The following is a 20,849-nucleotide window of genomic DNA, read 5'->3' as shown; positions in this document are numbered from 1 at the left end:
CACGCTATGTGCCAAACCGAATCTCCAGTGCTCTCTCATGAGAACCAGACTGAAAAACATTTACTTAAATAAATGTAGCTTATACATTATTTATTATTACTACATTTGATCAATAAATTCAATTAGATTGATAATACACTATAGGGCTGTTACCAATCAAATTAAATAACCAATTCCATCTTTGCAATGCAGTTGATGCACAGAAAAACATAAATAATGTTTTGATGTTTTCAAAATAAAACATTGAAATATGAAGTGATTTTAAAATGGAAAAGATACTTTAAATATGAAACTAAAGCTGCCAGTCGGTGGCGGCAAGTCACGGTTAATAAGCGATGCACAACAGTTCTGCTGTGGCTTTGTTTCTAACTATTTTTGTTGGGGAAATGGAGCAAAACAGGCAATAGTTTGTCTGTTACACTGTTGTATAAAATCAATATTTTGTATTGCATTTGGGGGAACGGCACTCTTTGTATATATTTGTATATATTTATATATATATATATATATATATATAGCCTAAAAGACTACTACTCATACAGTGGAATTTTGTAATTTCTAGGCGTGTTTTTGTTTTGTTTTTGCAAAGTGAGGAACATCCACAATGTCAGCTTGCACCTCGTTAAAACTCACAATTACGATATTATTGTAGACGACGTATATATCGCACACCCCCCATATCCTTAAAGGATTAGTTCACTTCAAAATGAACATTTCCTGATATTTTACTCACCCCATCTCATCCAAGATGTTCGTGTCTTTCTTTCTTCAGTCGAAAAGAAATTCAGTTTTTTGAGGAAAACATTCCAGGATTTTTGTCCACATAATAGACTTAAATGGCAGCCAACGGGTTGAAGGTCCAAATCAATGCGGCTTCAAAGGAAGGGCTTCAGAGGCTCTGCACGATCCCACACGAGAAATAGCCAAACCATCAGCCATTTAAAAAAAAATGAATATACTTTTTAACCTAAAATTTTTGTTTAAAAATTGCGCAATCACGTTGCAAAGCGCTTTATCCGCGTTGCAAGTGGCAGAAGTTGAAGCCCCGTGTGAATGCAGCGTTAGTCCTCGCACGTTCACTTGGGGCGGTACTTCCGCCTAGGTCTAGCGTGACCTGTTCGACGTGATTACACAATCCTTGCCACGTCGCAGAGCAGCACAACTTCTTTTCGACTGAAGAAAGAAAGACATGAACATCTTGGATGAGATGGGGGTGAGTAAAATATCAGGAAATGTTCATTTTGAAGTGAACTAATCCTTTAACATGCTCTGGAAGCACAGTGAAAACGCTCATTGTGAATCTATTGGGTCCACTCTATCCAAAACTCCCAGCAGCCCCGCCATTGGGATTTCACACCCACAGTCACAATCTCACACACACACAGTTTTATAAATTACGATTTGAGGCCCTTAAAAACGTATAAAACCATAGTGTTCAGAGGTCAAGGTTTCTTGAAATGTTTACTGCTCAGAGTCTAAAATTGGAATCAATTTTTAATAAAAGAAAATAAACACAGATTCAAGGGGAAAGAAACCTGAAGAAGTAAACAGGAGGATGACGGAGCATTTACTCTTAGGTACTGCAAAATGTGTGAAAGTCACTAAATTACTTCGGAAGCATTTCACAGTGTTTTGTAAAAGTGCATTGCGATACAAGTAAGGGGATATAAATAATATGCTGGAGCTCTGAACTTGGCTTACTTGTACATTTATCACTGATGCTTTCAGGTGCAATGATGTCTATGAAATCAAAAGGGCCCGATCACATGTTGTGATCGGGGGGGAGTCTCTCCTCCAGGGGTCGCAGTGATCAAGGCGGTAGGATCTGAACCAGAGCTTCACGGGCACTCTGTCCCAACTTGTCCGGAAATTTCACTAAGAACTCCAGCACCATGTCTCCTCTCTTCTCAGGACATTTGGACAGAGGCAGTCCTTCTCCCACTATCCTCTTCTTCATACCAGGCTTGATGACATCCCGTGATGTGACTGTGACAGTTCTGCCGTCCAAGGTGGGAGCGCTGATGGAGCAGCCGCATAGCGCCTGGAGAGAGTGAGGAAAGACAAAGAGAAACCAGATTAACTTCAGCCTGTTCCTCTTCTTTTGGCCTCGTTTAATTACAATGCATTAACCTGAAATGTTAAGGTGTAGAAATCAATAACCTAGAGAGTAATAAATGCTATCATAGTTCATTCTAGGGCTATCACTAACAATTATTTTGGCCCACCTTAGAGAGAATTGTTAATGTATACCCTGGTATGAGTGCTGGTGTGTCACAAACTATTGCTAGAAAAGGTGGACAACAACACACAGGAAATAAAACATGACTGGGAAGAGGAAATGAGTTTTAGGGTGTAGTCACACTAGGCACTCTGAACCGTGCCCGAGTTTGCATGCAGTGAGCGCGCTAACCCTTCCAGTAGGCCTGTCACGATAACTACTTTTTGTTTCGCGATATATCGTCCCAGAAATAATGGCGATAAACAATATTATTGTCATTTTAAGACTATTTTATGCCACTGAATATATAATCTAGGGATGCCACAATTCTCAATATAATATTGAACCGTTCGGTACGGCCTTCACGCGCTTGTGAATTGCGGTTTTTCGGTTTTGCATTGAATTAATTATTTTCTGCAAATTCTATCATTTTCCTCCATCCCAATATACTGAACAACGCGACATACATTCACATCACACGTTAGTGGTGGAGTTATACTCATGGAACACTATAGTTATTCATAATCACGAACGTTCATTATTTGCATGCGTTTTAAAGCCTTGCCGGCCAGTGCGCGGTTTTAACATGCGCTTCTCAGAGCGTGCGCACTAAACGCCTGTCAAACACGTGAATACTGAACTAATACTAGGGCTGGTCCGAATACCATTTTTTGAGCCTCGAAGCTTTGGTAGTGATCAACATCGAATATTCGAAGCTTCGGAGGGAAGGAGCTTAACATATCCTTCTCTCTAATAAAGGCTGGAATCTGGAGAAGCGGCGCGCCTCACGCGGGCAGGGCTTTTATGCTCCGCGAATGGGCAATGAACTAGTGATATAAAACACACAGATCTGTTACGTCCCAGTTTTGATATATTATAGTAGCTAGTAAAAATAATTCTGTTCAGTTATAGAACAGACTAAGAGCCCCTATTTCTGCCCCTGGGGCCGGGCTTCGGGCCAATTTTCACGTCATACCTCAAACGCGGGCTTTTTCCTTCATTTTATATTTTAGACATTCATTAATTAAAAGAAACAATGAGGTGTGCAGCGCTGGTGGAAACAACATGAGACTATGACAACACGACTGTTAAGACGACTCACAGTGTTTAGAGTATCGCCGCAAATGAGTAAAGCAAGCCAACACGCAAACTGCCGAACCTCTTAGATGCTCAAAAACACAATCATCTTCATTAATGAGACTCAATGCTCTTACAGTGCTTAGGTCACTCGTTCTGATATTACGGTCTTTGATCTTGAAATGAGCTGATGAATAGCCTATAATGCAGCTCATATCTGTTGCTTTCGTTGACATGAACTCCGTTAAATGTGCATATAGCGCAAGAATTGAAGATCGGATTTATATTAATTTTGCGGAGAGGTGTAGGCTAAGTTAAGACAACCTGCCTAATTTTTATTTATTTCTTTTTGAACACGTTTCCTCAAAAAAAAAAAAACGTATTATAAGCAAGACAAGTTAAGTGTTGATTTAAGAGGATAAATTGATCAAACATGTGTTGTTAACTCACTCAGTCCGCTTGGTCGTTACTTAAAAAAAAGAAAACTTTAATTTAACAATCAAAAAAATGCTTTAAACATTTTTCTAAATTAACTTAATAAAGAAACAAAACGAAATATAACTACTTTGACATTAAAAACAAAACTGAACTATTTTAATGGCTGCAACAATGTGTAATAGGGAGGAATGTTTACTCAAAAAAAAGGTTCTATATGGCACTAAAATAAAAAAAACTAATTAAATAAAAAATTAATTAATTAATTAAAAAAACACGTCCCGTCACTTCATTTTATTTGTTTCATTTGCGCCGTTGCGAGCAGCATCAGCCTCATGTCAAAATTGCCTTTTTACTGTTGTGGTGGTGATAGTAGGCCTAGGCTAAATGTTTAAACCAACATTGTGATGCTTGAAGTGTTTTATATCTATGGATTTCATTATAAGTAAGACAAGTCCAGTGTTGATTTGAGAGGCTAAATTGATCCAACATGCGGTTAACTCACTGTCAGCTGCTGTCCGCTTGGTCATTACTTTAAAACAACTAAAACTTTAATTTAACAAACAAAAAAATGCTTTAAACATTTTTCTAAATTAACTTAATAAAGAAACGAAACAAAATATAACTACTTTGACATTAAAAACAAAACTGAACTATTTTAATGGCTGCAACGATGTGTAGGCCTAATAGGGAGGATAAAAATAAAAAATCACGGGACTCGGGCCGATAGTTTTGGTAAGCTGTAGGACACGGCCGGGCTAGGGTCTAAGACTAACTACAATTAAAAAACTGAACGTGCCACTCGAGCCAAACTAACGGCCGTCTCAGCACATCAGCAGCAGCAGTCAGATCATATTCTACACGAGAGCGAGGAGCTAAATTACAAGATGATCGCGGAATATTTGGTTTTAAAGCGATGTAAAAGCGCCTACTTAAGGGAGTTTGTCAGTGTACTGTTTTGTTGCTATGTTTTTCATTATAGAATAATAGCTAATGAACCCACAATTCAAGCAACCCGCCCCTGAATTGGCAAACCGAAAGTAAACGCGGCGCAGAGCTGCATGCGTTCAGCCGCTCAGCGCACAAGCACAGCATTGAGGGAAACACTGAGGGAAAATTTTTTCACCGTCACATCCCTAACGTATAAAAAGAATAATACATTTTGATTATATTCTATTTTCCACAATGTCAAACGAACGCAGTTTAACCCAAAATGCAAGCTCAGACATGGCTTCTGCCACATAAGCTTGAGCAGTTGTGCGCTCTGGTGCACTGATCACTAAGAAGAAGCAAATATATTTATTAAGTATAACGAGGCTATTAAAATGGCTTGGCTATAAGATAATTGAAAAAAAGTAGCCTATTGTATTTTATAGTGATTTTATAGTGTAAACATATGCAAGCGCGAATGAGAGCCGTTTTGAGCGGGATGCCAGGTGTTCACGAAAAAAACAACAACAACGAATATTCGAATCACAAATTTGAAAATCGAATACCAACCCATCGAACGAATATTCGAATATTCGAATATTCTGGTCCAGCCCTAACTAATACTGTCAAATACACACATGGTTAACATAAACACAGTTGGATATGTCTAAAGTGAAAGTAAAATCGCGCGTGTCTGTATATTAGATGCACGCAGGTCTTAAATTGACAACAGCACAGCCTGTAGTGAACATGAGGTCCTTAAAGGGACAGTTCACCTCTAAAATTGTCATTATTTACTCACTCTAATATTGTTCCAAACCTGTATTTATTTCTCGATGACAGAATTTTCATTTTTGAACAAACTATCCCTTTAATGTTAATACAACAACAAAAGACAATAAGAAAATCTGCTCTTGACTGAAAAAGTAATACAGTAGCTTTAATCAGTGTATATTTTATAGTGAAGTCTATGTAGTGTTTTATTTTTACAAAAAACCGAACCGAAAACCGTGGTTAAAAACCGAGGTATGTATTGAACCATGGACTAACTGTATTGTTGCATCCCTAATATAATCCTAATATAACAGCATAATAGTAGACCTATACACTTTCAAATGACAACCTTTTAATTCTTTAGATCATGGAAATGAAGGGTAAAAAATAAATTCTAAATAAAAAAAATTATGAATAGTAAATAAACATTTTCCCTTGTGAAACGGCTTTAAAGGTCCCATGGCATGGCATTTTTCTATTATTTTATAGTGTTTCCTGAGGTGTACTTATATTGTTAGTATGATTTTTACATCATAAAATGTCATAATTTAGAAATAAAAGGCATTTTGTCTATACTGCTGTTTGCCCTGTGGCTGACTGCCCTGTTTCAAGAGGCGTGTCTGCTGTGAGACTTCAGTAAAAACGCCCACTGTTGTGATTGGCTGACATCTTTGCATTTGAAATGAGCGGAGGGGGCGTGGTTTAACGAGGTCTACGACGCACGAGCAGGCACGAGCTGCTGCCAGAGAGACGGATGGACCTGTGTTCACTTCTCATCAGTTCTCAGCACGTCTCAGTTCAGGGTGAACTGTTGTAGTTACTAGAATATACTTCAGGTTATTCGTTTATTTCTAGTCGGAGGGGCTGTCACTCATGTCAGAAAGTTAGTAACTTTAGTAAATTATGGATCAGCGCTGACTCGAGACGCGAACCGTTTAGAACGATTCAGTCCGATTTGGTGAACTGGTTCGGTTCACTAAAAAGAACCGATTCAAAAGAATGATTCGTTCGCGAACCGGACATCACGGAGACTGAGCGATTGCTAACAAAGTTATTTATAGTAACTACTGAGTTGTGAGAGCGCTGTCAGTCAGGGCAAGTTTATTGTGTTTGTATCTGAGAGTTCTGAATAAACACGAGTCCCAGTCACGCCGAGTCCTCTTCATCATTATTCTACCAACTTTGTAACACATGCAATGTAAGTTACCATTACAGCGAGATGAACGAGTTAGTAAGTTTGATTAAAGCATTATTTCTAGATATGTTCCAATCATATCAAAACGCGCATTGTGACGCGCATTGAGTAACTTACACAGCGCAAACAAAGACACAACAGCAGTAATAGAATGTAATCCAGTTTATTGTGGGGAAAGCTGGCTAGCCTAGCCCAGATACCCTCGCGCTTACCCCCCGTCTGCTTAATCTCACACCGCGTTTGGTGCCTCCGCTGTGGGCCAGATGCAGTACTGGGGGTCGGGGATGTTGAAGGCCGAGCTTCGGCGTGCGTGAGGTTTATCTCCGATGTTGAGCAGAAACTCCCGACTGTATGCACATTTAAGAACAGATAGATGCGGCGAGGACGTACAAAAACACTGACTCACAAGATAGAAAACACCGTTCTGTCAGGAGAGAGAGAAGCCGCTGCGTGTCCACAAATAATAAATAATAAGCTACACATAAGAAATCACTGATCACAGATCAGAAGGAACTGAAAAAAGACTTCTGTTTTCATTTGTACATCCAAACACTGAGAAACTGCCAGCATTCACTCGTTCACAACCCATGATCTCTCGAGCGTTTGCATGGGCGTGCCAGATTCTCTGGGTGGAGGAAAGGGAGGAAACCGTTCCTGCTTGGACGTCAAACCAGGAGACTTCAGGATTGGCTCGTCTGGCCTGTCATTTTCTCAAAGGCAGAGAAAGACAGCCAGAACTCGGGTTTACACCGATCAACATTTCTATCCACTTGGGGACAATATTCAGGCTAGGGGAACTCATATTAATGTTGAAATACCTCATAAAATGAAAATTTCATGCCATGGGACCTTTAACACTTTGAAATCAAGTCCATTTGGGCTTATTCTTCCAAACTGACAGTAGTTGTAAGGAAAACACTGTAACGCCTCAAATGGCGGCTTTTTTTCACCTGTCGATAACCGCTCGGTGTATGAAGAAACTGCCCGAGAACCACTTTCGCCTCCGTTACGGAAAACATACAAGATGACAGCACAATCGAGTAAAATGTTGGTGACATTCATTATCATGTACCCATAATGGCCGATATATCTCATCACAAAAAAATTATTGAGGTCATGTACATATATTGTGCGATATATTGATTATTGCGACTAGGGATGAAACGATTACCGGTTTCACAATAAACCAAGATAAAATGTACTGACTGTTAGTAATTAAAAAAAAAAATTATCATTAAAACCGTGCGTGATTATCACGATTTTGAAAACTGGCGGTAAATCTTGTCCAGTCAGCGTCAGTCTGGTGCAGCGCAGTTTTTGAATGAGAAGAAATGGCAGAAGGCAGTGACAACACTCGGGGGATTGTTCAGCCCTCTAAAAGGACCAAATCTGAGGCGTTGTCATAGTTTGGCTTTTACAAAAGTCCTGAGGGAAACTTAATCGAAGATGGTCGCCCTGTCTGCAGAACATGCCAGAAGAGAGTCGCTATAGGGGAAACACTTCACATCTGCGAACACAAGGCAAGTGGACTTTGACTTCAATACCAAAACTACGTCTGGTATTACTGCCACTCACACTAGCCTCTTTGGCGGTTGAACTTATTATAGTCTTCTCAAAAGCCATCTGTTATAATCGCGTTGCTCATTATAACCAACCACACGTGTTTCTAATAATCAGAGGCGTTCAGATTAGCCGGAGTTTTGTTCAGAGCGAGCTCTCACTGAAATCTGCGCTCAAAATGTGCGATGTACGCGAGATTCATTCATCATACAGTGATTGACTGTTTTTGTTCTATTTCAGCAGTGAAAATAGTTTCAAACAAACACAGCAGAACCACAGACCATCTGATATGACTGGAGTAAAGTCGGCTTGACGTTCGAGATTCGCCAATTTAGGGACCGTCTCTAAAGTTACCATACAAGATTTGAAGACACGTTTCTAACTTCAATAGCATTTAAAGAAAATGACTTTTAGTCATAAAACCAGCTGTAAAGTGTTCATCTAGGTGTCAGGTAGGCCTATATGCACACCTTTTTGATATTTAATAAAATAAACTGTCAAATCATATGAAAATATGGATGTGCATTATTTCACTAGGATACTGTTTGGGCTCGTACACAAAATATGCTAGATTTAAATGTGTCTGATAGAACACTGATGAGAATATTGCTTGAATATATTTACAGAGAATATATAAGAGATTATATTTACACCAAATTATTATTATTTATGCGTTATGCGTTGCTATTGACGACGGCCATTATAAGGTTATCCCACAAAACCTAGCTTAAAAAAGTGCATTGAGCTGCTTGATTTATTTGTTGTTTGTTGATTTTCAAATGTTGAAATGTTTTCAGTGTGTGCATCTGTTCTTTTTGAACACTCTCATCTCATTTGAAGAAAACCGTGATTATATTGATAACCGTGATAATTTGGGTCACTATAATCGTGATGTGAAATTTCCATACCGTTTCTTCCCTAATTGCGACAGGCCTACGTGCCAGAGCACGAAACCACTGTGCGCTACTGTCAAAATTATGGCAGCAAACACCAAACTATTACTACTTGGATACACTTTTCGAGTGTTATCAAAGTATATTTTAGGTTTATAACGGTCACGGTTCTCACCTTATAATCACTAAGGTGAGAACCAGGACCATGCATGAATTGTAGTTTTGTGAGTAAAGCTGCAAATTCCTCTATCAAAGTCAGCTGCCTCCGTAATAATCTTCTGATACGTGCAGTGCTCATCAAAGTGAAAATCGATACACGGCATAAATGATAAATCTATTAGGCAGTCGACTATTAGCGAAAGCGCTTTACTTTCTGTCTTCTTCAAAACAAAACGTTGCATCGTGAATGACGCAAGGTACAAGGCAACCGTGCCTAGTGTGAGTACACCCTTAATATTCATGAAACCATGTGGCATGAGTGCTTGAGAAATGTACATGCATGTTCTGTGAATGTTAGACACAGTTTGATTCAGCTCAAGGTAACTCATAGGCTTCATTTTTCTAAATCAAACCTTCATAAAATGTATCCCACGATTTCTCCACTCTGTAATAATACGTGTAAAGTATCAGAAGGCACCCCGTTTCATTCTTTATGGTCATGTTGTAAAATATGTATTTCAATTTCTTTCTGAAGCACATTCTATTAACCTGGAGCCTGAGCCTTGCATTGGACTTTTAGGAGCAGGGAATGCTTTTTGCTGCAAGTATCAAACACAGGCCATTTCACTCTGTATGAGGCTTGCAAAAAGACTCATTTTACAGATGTGGAAAGCAGATTTCGTCCCTACTTTTGAGATCTGGGAAATATGTTGCACTTGGTAATAATCGGTCGATTATTTTGACAATTAATCAAGTAATTGGATATTTTTTTGTGGTAATAAAAGTAGACCTAAGCAAACAATAGCCATTAAAATGACTTAAAATACATATATAATAACATTGAGGCAATAACATTTGATTAAAATAATGTATCAAAATCAAGTACTCATATGGTTGTATAGAACAGGGGTTTTCAAACTGGGGAAAAATGGTTAACGTCTATCAAACATTTCTAACTGTTTCATTTCTAATTGTTTCTCTCCTTTCTTGCCGTATACATACTTTCCAGAATTGTATGTGTTTGCTTTGTATCTTTCTAGTGAGTTTCTCTCACTATAGTCCTCTTTATCTTGGGCAGTAATCTTAACGCAGGACGTGAGCTGCTTACTTACATACATTTATTGTTTATGCAAATCATTTTTCATTTACAAAATGTTCTTCTTCAGGTTTATACGTCCACATTAAGTATAGCCAATTTAAGTTTGGAAACAATATGTTGTATTTATAATGTCACACTTACTATTTATCTAACAGTTTAAATGTATTTTTATATAAAAATATATAGATGTATTTTAGGAAGGGGGTCCCTCATAAAAGGTTCATCATATTTGGGGGACCTTGGCAAGTTTGAAAACCCCTGGGATAGAACAACACTGTTAAATTACATAATATAGACAATCATCTTCTGTACATTATGTATTATAATAAATGTCTGCAGAGGGCGCCAGCGGCCTGGTGGAAAAAAGAGAAGCTTTTAAATCTCCCTGCAGTTTTCCTCTAGCCTGACGTCGTCATACTCAGATTCTGGTCATAATATGAGTCTGATGCTGTGATTATGGGGTGTGTTTCAACCGAACCAGGAAAGAAAATGCCTCCGCACTCAATTGGATAGACCAACAACCAATCAGAGCAATGGAGTAAGTGATGTGTTAAGCGACGCATAGTTGTAGAAGAAGAAGTAGAAGATGAGTGTAAACGATCTTTGCCGGTGTTGTAAAAAAGATTTTTAGGATACACGGAGTACTTACCAACACAATCATCATTTTTGAGAGAAATAGTAAAAATAATATAGCATTTATACATAGAGCATAACATAAAATTACTATTGTATTATTTTCCTTAAATGCTCAATATTTTTTATTTGACAGTGAAATATTATAATTGTAATATTTATTTAGTTTAATATTCTTATTTAATGATGAAAATAATATTATAAATATTATAATCATTGATAAATAATATTTTTTGGGCCAAATTGTTAGCCCTACAACAAAAAAACAAACTCATTTAATCGCAAAACAATCGCGATTTGACTACATGCGATTTCTAAAACGCATAAGGCTGCGATTTTATTTATTTATTTATATTTTAATTCAGAATACCACAACATTCTTGTGCGCATGTTTAAGATGTTAACCAATCAGAGCTTGCGGAGCGGACACAGCGTAACAAATACGGTGGCGAGTGAATTAGGCTAAATAATGAATTATATGCGTCATGCGTTCGGAGCTTTTATAAGCGTTATAAGTTCCCATGCTAACTGAAAAGACCGATTATCAGCGCAACATGGCTGAAGCCCGATATCATGCTATAGTAAAAAAATAAAAATAATGTTAAGTAAAGTTAGTTTGACTTATTGAAGTAGAAAGTAAGCAACAGTCTCACGCAGACACAGCATGCAGTGCAGGTTTCTTTACGGGAAGAAACCGAGAGGTTTTACAAGCGATGGCTGAGGGAAATCAGTCTATATGAATTACAGTAGGACTGAATTCTATTAATGCATCTCTGAAGGGAAATGACCACTGTACCAAAACTACACCCTTGAATAATTCGCTTTTATATTGCCACTAATGCCAAAGCAAACTTTAGAAAATTATCTGGAGAAATATTTATTTCACGTTCAGTTTCTTTTTGCATAACGAATAATTCATTTAAGATTTATCACATTTCACAATGAATATCATTCCAAAGCAACATATTTCAATTATATTCAGAACTTTAATGCTGTCAAAATTAATTTAATTTTAGAATCAATGCACTGTATTTATTTGTTTTTATGAAACAAATGTTACTAGTGAATAAAAACACATTTACTACACCACAACCCACAGAAATGTGGTCCAGAAGAACGATGGAGCCGCATATAAATGTAACCGTTTTGAAGTTTATTGATTGTTATGACTGGAATTTAGGTTAGTTAACCTTAATTTATTTTATGTTGTCTATTTTAAAGCTACACTGTGTGATATTTCCCCCATCTAGTGGTGAACTTGTATATGACCATCCAGTGAATATTAGTTTCTGTTCCTCTCAATTCCGATTTCGTTTTAACTCCTACGGTGGCCGATTTAGTCCAAGATTAACATGGCTTCCAGTTCGACCTCGTCCACATTCGACACGGTGCCATCGAGTGTTAAAACGCCAAAGGCGAAGCTTGAATTTACGGGTATGTCCCTCTTTGGCTAATGTACTTTCAAGATGGAGGGGCAACATGGCGACCCGCATTCGAACCCCTCACCCGTATGTATTTTCAATGGCATATTATAAACTTACAAGAATACTTTATTACTTGAAAGAAGTAAATATACATTAATGAGCACATATATTTTAAGAACTAAGTGTTTTTAGCTAAGAATAAACTAAAAAAGTTACACCGTGTAGCTTTAAAGACAGTTTATTACAGTTTTGTTTATCAAGCTGTTAATACTATGTTATTTGATTGTGAAATGTTATGTTATGCACTTCTTGTGCACTGGCATGTTTGAAAAAGCAAAAACAATTGCCAAAAATCGCAATTGCAATATTCATTTAAAAAAAAAAAAAAAATCGCAATATGATTATTCTGTCCATATTGCACAGCCCTAGTCGCAAGCACACTTTTTTTTTTTTTTTTTACTTAAGCTTTACATAATTATTTACTCAAAGAAATTCTAGTAAATAATTCTGCTTTTAAAAGATGGGTTAATAAATCTTTCTACTGTGATCAGCTTCTGATAAGCTTACCAGAAGTCCACAGGTGTATATTACTGGAAGTTGAGAAACTTTATCTCAGCAGCAGACACTAGACACTCACCTCTCGGAGGGATATCTTTGCCGGGTAGATAACGTCAGAGCCATCCCTCCGAAAAACAGGGTGAATCTTGTCCTTAACCACAAACACGATGTCGGCGGGAATGTTGGTCGGCGTCTCGTCTCCCTCTTTGGGAAAGGTGATCTTGGTCCCCTCCTTCCAGCCCCGTTTGATGTCCACGGTGAGGATCTTGTCTTCGCTGCGCATGGTGCAGCCGTCCGGGTTCAGCCTCTTGCGAGAGATCTTCATCTTCTTGGTGCAACCGGAGAACACTTCTTCCAGGCTCACCTTGAGCTCGTGCACTACTGGCGGATCCTTCTTCTTTTCTCGGGCCCTGTGCGCACCGCCTGCCCGGGACTTGAAGGATCTGGGAAAACCGCCCATTCCTCCCATTCCGAAGGCCGCAAAGGGGTCGTCAATGTCCATATCATCGCCAGCGGATGCAAAGAACTGATCAAACGGACTACGGCCACCAAAGAACTCGGCAAACATGGCGTGAGGATCGCCGTGAAAAGTATAGCTAGGGCCGTTGGTGCCGCCTCCGGCATGTCCTTTGAGCCCTGCGGGGAGAAAAAAGAAATTGTGGAAAACAGCAAGTCGACATTGAGGGAAATGTAAGAAACGGCATATATAGAAAGAGCAGAACCAGCTCACAGGAATGATCCAGTCACACTGTACAGTTTGAACTCTTAATCTGGAGGTCAGAGCAGGTTTCATAAAGTCCCTCGCCGATTCCACACTACATGCTCCTGTGTTTGCAGCATTCAGAGAAAACTCAAACCGTCACCAAAGGTCATCAGAGACTGTATGCACTACTGAGGGGGCTCACTTAGTCCACACATGCAACACTTAAGGCCCCTGATATACTTTAAACAAAGAACTAGGGCTGTCAAAAGATTAATCGCGATTAATCGCATCCAAAATAAAAGTTTGTGTTTACATAATATATGTGTGTGTACTCTGTTAATTATCATTTATATAATCTATAATATATATAAATATAAATGTTTTATATATAAAAATAATATTTGTTTCTTAAATATATACATGCTTGTGTGTGTATTTATATATAAATAATAATTAACAGAGTACACACACACATATATTATGTGAACACAAACTTTTATTTTGAATGCGATTAATCGCCATTAATCTTTTGACAGCCCTAATATAAATATAAATGTTTTATATATAAAATATATTTTTTTTAAATATATACATGTTTGTGTGTGTATTTATATATAAATAATAATTAACAGAGTACACACACACATATATTATGTAAACACAAACTTTTATTTTGGATGCGATTAATAGCGATTAATCTTTTGACAGCCCTACAAAGAACCAAAGTGTGTGACATCAGTTCAAAGTAAAATTGGCCAAAAGTAGGGCTGCACGATATATTGAAATGTAGCAATGGCTTGCGATATGCATGATTTTAATACTCTAAAAGATTGGAAAAGTCCGAGTTTTAGTCTGGACACATGACTATTACATACGTGTGTAATGTAACTAAATGTAATTAGGCGCTAGAAGTGAAGTAATCCCAGCCGCCTCTCAGACAGGACATGATCCGAATTTTAAAGAATGGCTTTTTATTGTTGTTGTTTTTTTATTTTATTTATTAACCCTCTGGGTTCTTCATTTATGGGTCACACTCAGGACCTTCGGGTCAAAAATGACCCGGAGGGCGGGATTAAGATCAATTAAATATATTTTTGTTCAATAATATTTTTTCTTTTCTTTTTTGGTGTTTTGAGATAATTTTATGATTTATAATTCATATTTATGCAATAATTATGATCAATTTTTTCCCATTGAATATAATAAAAAATGTGTATATATATATATATTTTTTTTTATTAAAGCTGTATTTCATTTTAGAGTCAAGCCTAGGCCTCATGAAAGCAATTTTTTAAATGAGATCAGTGCCAAACGGTGGACACATTGAGCATTTTTATCACGCAATTGCATATTTTTACCACTATAGTGGATCTTGCATTTTATTAAAACATTTTTACAAATCGTAGCTTCATCGGAATGGTCCGAAACTTGGTGACTTTCTTGGTACTTGGTATATGAACACCCAAAAAATGAACACCTCAAAAGACTATGACTAAAACTAAATCAAAATGTGCTGTCAAAATTAACACTGTGGCTAAGATATAAGATAATTGTAATGAAAATAAAAAGAGTTTTTCCAGATTTTATAGTGTAAACATATTCAAGCGCAAGAAGAACCGATTCGAAGGGCAGGTGTGCGGGGGAAGAAAAGATAAAAAACACAGAATATTCGAATCCCAAAATTGAAAATCAAATATCAACCCACTGAACTAATATTCTGGTCCAGCCCTAGTAAAAATATCCCCAATATGCAGATTAAAATATGTCAAAGCTGATTGAACACTGGTGAGAATATTGAATAAGAATAAATCATATTTACAAAAAATATATATATATATATTTTTGACGGACAGTGAGTGACAGATGTTTTGGTCTGAATGTCGAGACCATATAAATATGTCCAGCCTGTTAGACCGGTATGAAGGCCACAGGTAAATATGACATTTATTATAATGGGTTTATGTGAAGATTGTTTTCAAATAAACGTCGCTTTTTTTTAAAGCCTAATAAATGTTGAAATTGATATAGCTTTTGATTATACTGTAATGCTGAACGTCTATCATTAATGTTTAAAAAGAATAATTGTCATCAAGACATTAGTATAAGTGATACTAGCCTTCATTCATAAACCCTTACAACAAGTATTTCCAATAAACTGTCTAACTGTGAAATTATTACAATATAAAGATATTAATATAAATAATATAAAATTGAACAAAAATTCATTAAAATGTGCGATTAATTTGGGTTTTTTTAATCGATTGACAGCACTATTTCAAATATAATTGACATTTATTTCACACACTTAAAGCATTATTGTATCGCATATTCAGCATCTATCATATCTCCATTTTAGGCTTATATGTTACCACGTTGAGTTGTTTGTATTTAAATATTGACAATCAATGTTTTTGCTTGTTTACACTGATGTTAAAATGACTTGTTATTGTTGTCTGTTAAAGCTGAAACACTGCTGGTCACTTTCAGAAGTTGCAGTGATGCCTTCTTTTCCCAGAGAGAATGTGAAACACATATATTGGTTACATCATTTTCAGTTTTAAATATTTTAAAATATTATTTAAATTGATTTTAAACACATTTAATAATGTATATTTAAAAAGGTATCACATATCGTGCTGCCCTACTTCCTTTCTTTCTAGATCTATCCTTCTGTCTGTCTGTCTGTCTATCTATCTATCCTTCTGTCTATCTATCTATTCTTCTGTCTGTCTATCTATCTATCCTTCTATCTGTCTGTCTATCTATCCATCTATCTGTCTGTCTGTATAACTATCATTCTGTCTGTCTATCTATCTATCTATCCTTCTATCTGTCTGTCTATCTATCCTTCTATCTGTCTGTCTGTATAACTATCATTCTGTCTGTCTATCTATCTATCTATCCTTCTATCTGTCTGTCTATCTATCCTTCTATCTGTCTGTCTGTATAACTATCATTCTGTCTGTCTATCTATCTATCTATCCTTCTATCTGTCTGTCTATCTATCCTTCTATCTGTCTGTCTGTATAACTATCATTCTGTCTGTCTGTCTATCTATCTATCTATCCTTCTATCTGTCTGTCTATCTATCCTTCTATCTGTCTGTCTGTATAACTATCATTCTGTCTGTCTATCTATCTATCTATCCTTCTGTCTATCTATCTGTCCATCCTTCTCTATGTCTGTCTATCTAGCTATTCTTCTGTCTATCTATCTATTCTTCTGTCTGTCTATCTATCTATCTATCTATCTGTCTGTCTATCTATCCATCTATCTGTCTGTCTGTATAACTATCATTCTGTCTGTCTATCTATCTATCTATCCTTCTGTCTATCTATCCTTCTGTCTATCTATCTGTCTATCCTTCTCTATGTCTGTCTATCTAGCTATCTATCTGTCTGTCTGTCTGTCTATCTGTCTATCCTTCTCTCTGTCTATCTATATCTATCCTTGTCTGTCTGTCTATCTATCAATCAATCAATCAATCAATCAATCTATCTCTATGTCTGTCTGTCTATCTATCCTTCTGTCTGTCTGTCTATCTATCTATCCTTCTGTCTATCCATCTATCTATCTCACCTTCTGTCTGTCTATCTATCTATCCTTATCTATGTCTAGCTATCTATCTTTCTGTCTGTCTGTCTGTCTATCTGTCTATCTATCTATCTATCTATCTATCTATCTATCTATCTATCTATCTATCTATCTATCTATCTATCTATCTATCTATCCTTATCTATGTATGTCTGTCTGTCTGTCTATCCTTCTGTCTGTCTATCTATATAGCTATCCTTCTGTCTGTCTGTCTATCTATCTATCCTTCTCTATGTCTGTCTGTCTGTCTATCTATCAATCAATCAATCTATCTATATATCTATCTATCAATCAATCTATCTCTGTCTGTCTGTCTATCTATCCTTCTGTCTGTCTGTCTATCTATCTATCCTTCTGTCTGTCTGTCTGTCTATCTATCTATCCTTCTGTCGATCTATCTATTTATCTATCCTTCTCTATGTCTGTCTGTCTATCTATCTATCCTTCTCTCTGTCTGTCTATCTATCCTTCTGTCTGTCTGTCTATCTATATATCTATCTATCTTTCTCTATGTCTGTCTGTCTGTCTGTCTATCTAGCTATCTATCTTTCTATCTATCTTTCTGTATGTCTATCTATCTATCCTTCTGTCTGTCTATCTATTTATCCTTCTCTATGTATGTCCGTCTATCTAGCTATCTTTCTTTCTGTCTATCTACTCTATCTATCCTTCACTCTGTCTGTATATCTAGCTATCTATCTGTCTATCTATCCTTCTATCTATCCATCTAGCCTTCTATCTGTCTGTCTATCTATCTACCCTTCTGTCTATCTATCCTTCTGTCTGTCTATCTATCTATCCTTCTATCTAGCTATCTATCTTTCCATCTGTCTATGTATGTCTTTCACTCTGTCTATCTATCCTTCTGTGTGTCTGTCTATCTATCATTCTCTCTGTCTATCTAGCTATCTATCTTTCCATCTGTCTATCTATCTGTCTATCATTCTCTCTGTCTGTCTATCTAGCTATATCTGTCTGTCCATCTATCCTTCTGTGTGTCTGTCTATCTATCATTCTCTCTGTCTATCTATCATTCTCTCTGTCTATCTAGCTATCTATCTTTCCATCTGTCTATCTATCTGTCTATCATTCTCTCTGTCTGTCTATCTAGCTATCTATCTTTCCATCTGTCTATCTATCATCTGTCTATGTATGTCTTTCACTCTGTCTGTCTATCTAGCTATCTGTCTATCTATCCTTCTATCTATCATCTATCCTTATATGTTTGTCTGTCTATCTATCTACCCTTCTGTCTGTCTATCTATCCTTCTGTCTGTCTATCTATCTGTCTATCATCTGTCTATGTATGTCTATCTTTCTATCCATGCCATGGTACCGCTTTGGGATAAATACCACGGTAAAAAAAAATTCAGTACAAATATATCAAAGCACCAAAACACTAATATCTAAAATGACAACAGTACTTTGTAAGGACTTATCTCTGTCTATATATACACCTATCAATCTATAGTGGGACAATGACAGCTCTTACCATCCTCTCCATATCTGTCATAGATGTCTTTCTTCTTGGCATCGCTCAGGACATCATAAGCCTCGGCGATCTCTTTGAATTTATCTTCTGCTCCGGCCGCTTTGTTCTTGTCGGGATGAAATCGCAGAGCTTGTTTTCTGTAGGCTTTCTTGATCTCCTCATCAGTGGCGCCCTTCTCAATGCCCAGGACCCGGTAATAATCTTTACCCATCACAACACTCAACTAAAACTCCGCTATCACTCAACTGCCTGTGTCCATATGTAGAGATCCTCCAAATACTGAAAGATTTGACTGATTTGAAATGATCCTCCTCCTGTCCTACCGAACATGAAGCGCGCGGATGGAGTTCATTAAACTGTCTGCAAGTTATTTATCCAAATCCTCATTTATCGCACACCGCCGCTGCCGCGTCCCCGAAATAGGTCACCATTTTCCCGAGACTGTCCTAACTTTGATCGATGTAAAACTTTAATATCACAGAGTGATCCCGGCTAACACACACTCTATTGAAGTTGTCAACGTCGCCGTCCGCAGAAAGTCCGAGAAAACGACTTGCTCGGCGGCGCTCTGGACAGATTCTGCCGCTGCGACTGAACGAGCGCCCCGTGCGGAGAGGAGGGTTCGCTGAACTCGACGAATGGTCAGATTTAATGGAAAGAGGTCTAGAGTTTACAGTAAATACTGTCTCGCCAATATAAATTACATATAAGGCTATTCATTTGATCTATCCAGTGAAACAATTCACTTAGCTAACCCACAAAACAGTCCCTGGAGGAGCTATCATATTTTGGAACCGCTCGGATTCTCTCTCTCTCTCTCTCTCTCTCTCTCTCTCTCTCTCTCTCTCTCTCTCTCTCTCTCTCTCTCTCTCTCTCTCTCTCTCTCTCTCTCTCTCTCTCTCTCTCTCTCTCTCTCTCTCTCTCTCTCTCTCTCTCTCTCTCTCTCTCTCTCTCTCTCATTTTAATTTGAAATTTAACCCAACGGGCGGGTTTGTCCATATTTCAAATTTTTAATTTAACCCAATGGTTGGGTTTGTCCATATTTCTAATTTTTTATTACAAATTTAACCCAACGGTTGGTTTTGTCCATATTTCAAATTTTTTATTACAAATTTAACCCAACGGCCGGGTTTGTCCATATTTCTAATTTTTTATTTAAAATCTAACCCAATGGTTGGGTTTGTCCATATTTGACCCAAAATTGGGTTGAAACAACCCAGCATTTTTAAGAGTTTAGTCTCCTTGTCTATAAAAAAAATCGTCTTTTGTAACACAGAAGAATCCATTAAACATTTATTCTTGTGTATTGTGTATTTACCCTATTGTTTTGGATTGATATTGAATATCTAATATTTAAAGGTGTTGTATGTAAGTTTTTCACTTTACTAAAACATGCAAAAATAACCGTAATATGTTTGCAGATATGTAGGAAACATGCTAGATTCACCTACTTGTTTCTCAGAAAAGCAAAGCTACAGCCAGTTATTCTACTTTGAAATTTGAAGTTTTGGTTTGTGTGGTCCCGCCCACTGCCAGTTTACCCAATAGTATTTCCACACCACATGTTGCCAGTTGGCGGAAAACACCAGCCCCTCTTCTCTTATATCGAAATCCTCCACTATTTCTCTTTAAAAAATCTCGTTTTAGACTCATGACCGGTGTTTTGTTTTGCTCTATCCTGCGCTTCTTCGTCAATACTCATGCGTCAAGGGTTACTATTTCACTGTAAGTCGACTTGCGTACCGCTGACCGCCGGAAGTTAGCTATTTTAGTCTATAAAGTTTTAAATATGGATATTTTTCTTACACAAACGCACCACTTTGCTTCAGAAGGCCTTTATTAACCCCCCGGAGCCGTGTGGAGCAGTTATTTGAGATTCACATGTGCTCCGTGTCTGTCCTTGGACTTTTACGTTGAAGTGTTTCCTGTGCTTTGTTTTCCCAGGTATTTTCCATTTACCACACCCCCTTGTTATCTTGTTAAGCTAGTTTGCCTGTGTGTGTGTGTGTATATATGCTTGTGGAAACAAGCTTAACAAGATAACAAGGGGATGTGGTAAATGGGAAACACCTGGGGAGACTAATCAACATGAAAAACTACAAAGA

At 37.3% G+C, this 20,849-nt stretch overlaps 1 protein-coding gene and 1 long non-coding RNA gene across 2 annotated transcripts in view; one reads left to right on the top strand and one right to left on the bottom strand.

The window, feature by feature from the left end:
* The window catches only part of LOC307141010, a 34,062-nt gene extending 24,352 nt beyond the window's left edge, over positions 1 to 9,710 (top strand). Inside the window, exons 3-5 of the long non-coding RNA XR_013818311.1 lie at positions 1,912 to 2,869; positions 5,272 to 6,648; positions 9,030 to 9,710. This is a non-coding gene — a long non-coding RNA (uncharacterized lncRNA). The remainder of the gene's footprint in view (positions 1 to 1,911; positions 2,870 to 5,271; positions 6,649 to 9,029) is intronic.
* dnajb1a (DnaJ heat shock protein family (Hsp40) member B1a) lies at positions 584 to 19,570 on the bottom strand. The gene is made up of 3 exons (XM_079840768.1): positions 18,745 to 19,570; positions 13,035 to 13,591; positions 584 to 2,041 (listed from the first exon to the last, which is right to left on the bottom strand). Exons 1-3 carry the CDS (start codon positions 18,953 to 18,955, stop codon positions 1,811 to 1,813), a joined length of 999 nt encoding a protein of 332 aa, XP_079696894.1. The 5' UTR covers positions 18,956 to 19,570; the 3' UTR covers positions 584 to 1,810.
* Between the last annotated feature and the right edge of the window lie 1,279 nt (positions 19,571 to 20,849).

The sequence above is a fragment of the Gobio gobio genome (genome assembly GCF_949357685.1).
Source record: "Gobio gobio genome assembly, chromosome: 1".
Classification (NCBI taxonomy): Eukaryota; Metazoa; Chordata; class Actinopteri; order Cypriniformes; family Gobionidae; genus Gobio; species Gobio gobio.
The sequence above is the reverse complement of the archived record's forward strand: the minus strand, read 5'-3'. Positions and strand labels throughout refer to the sequence as shown.

Coding starts and splice junctions, on each gene's coding strand:
- dnajb1a (XM_079840768.1), bottom strand. CDS start 18,955: ATGGGTAAAGATTATTACCGGGTCCTGGGCATTGAGAAGGGCGCCACT. Junction 13,592..18,744: donor TGACAGATATGGAGAGGATG/GTAAGAGCTGTC, acceptor TTCTCCCCGCAG/GGCTCAAAGGACATGCCGGA. Junction 2,042..13,034: donor CAAAGATATCCCTCCGAGAG/GTGAGTGTCTAG, acceptor CACTCTCTCCAG/GCGCTATGCGGCTGCTCCAT.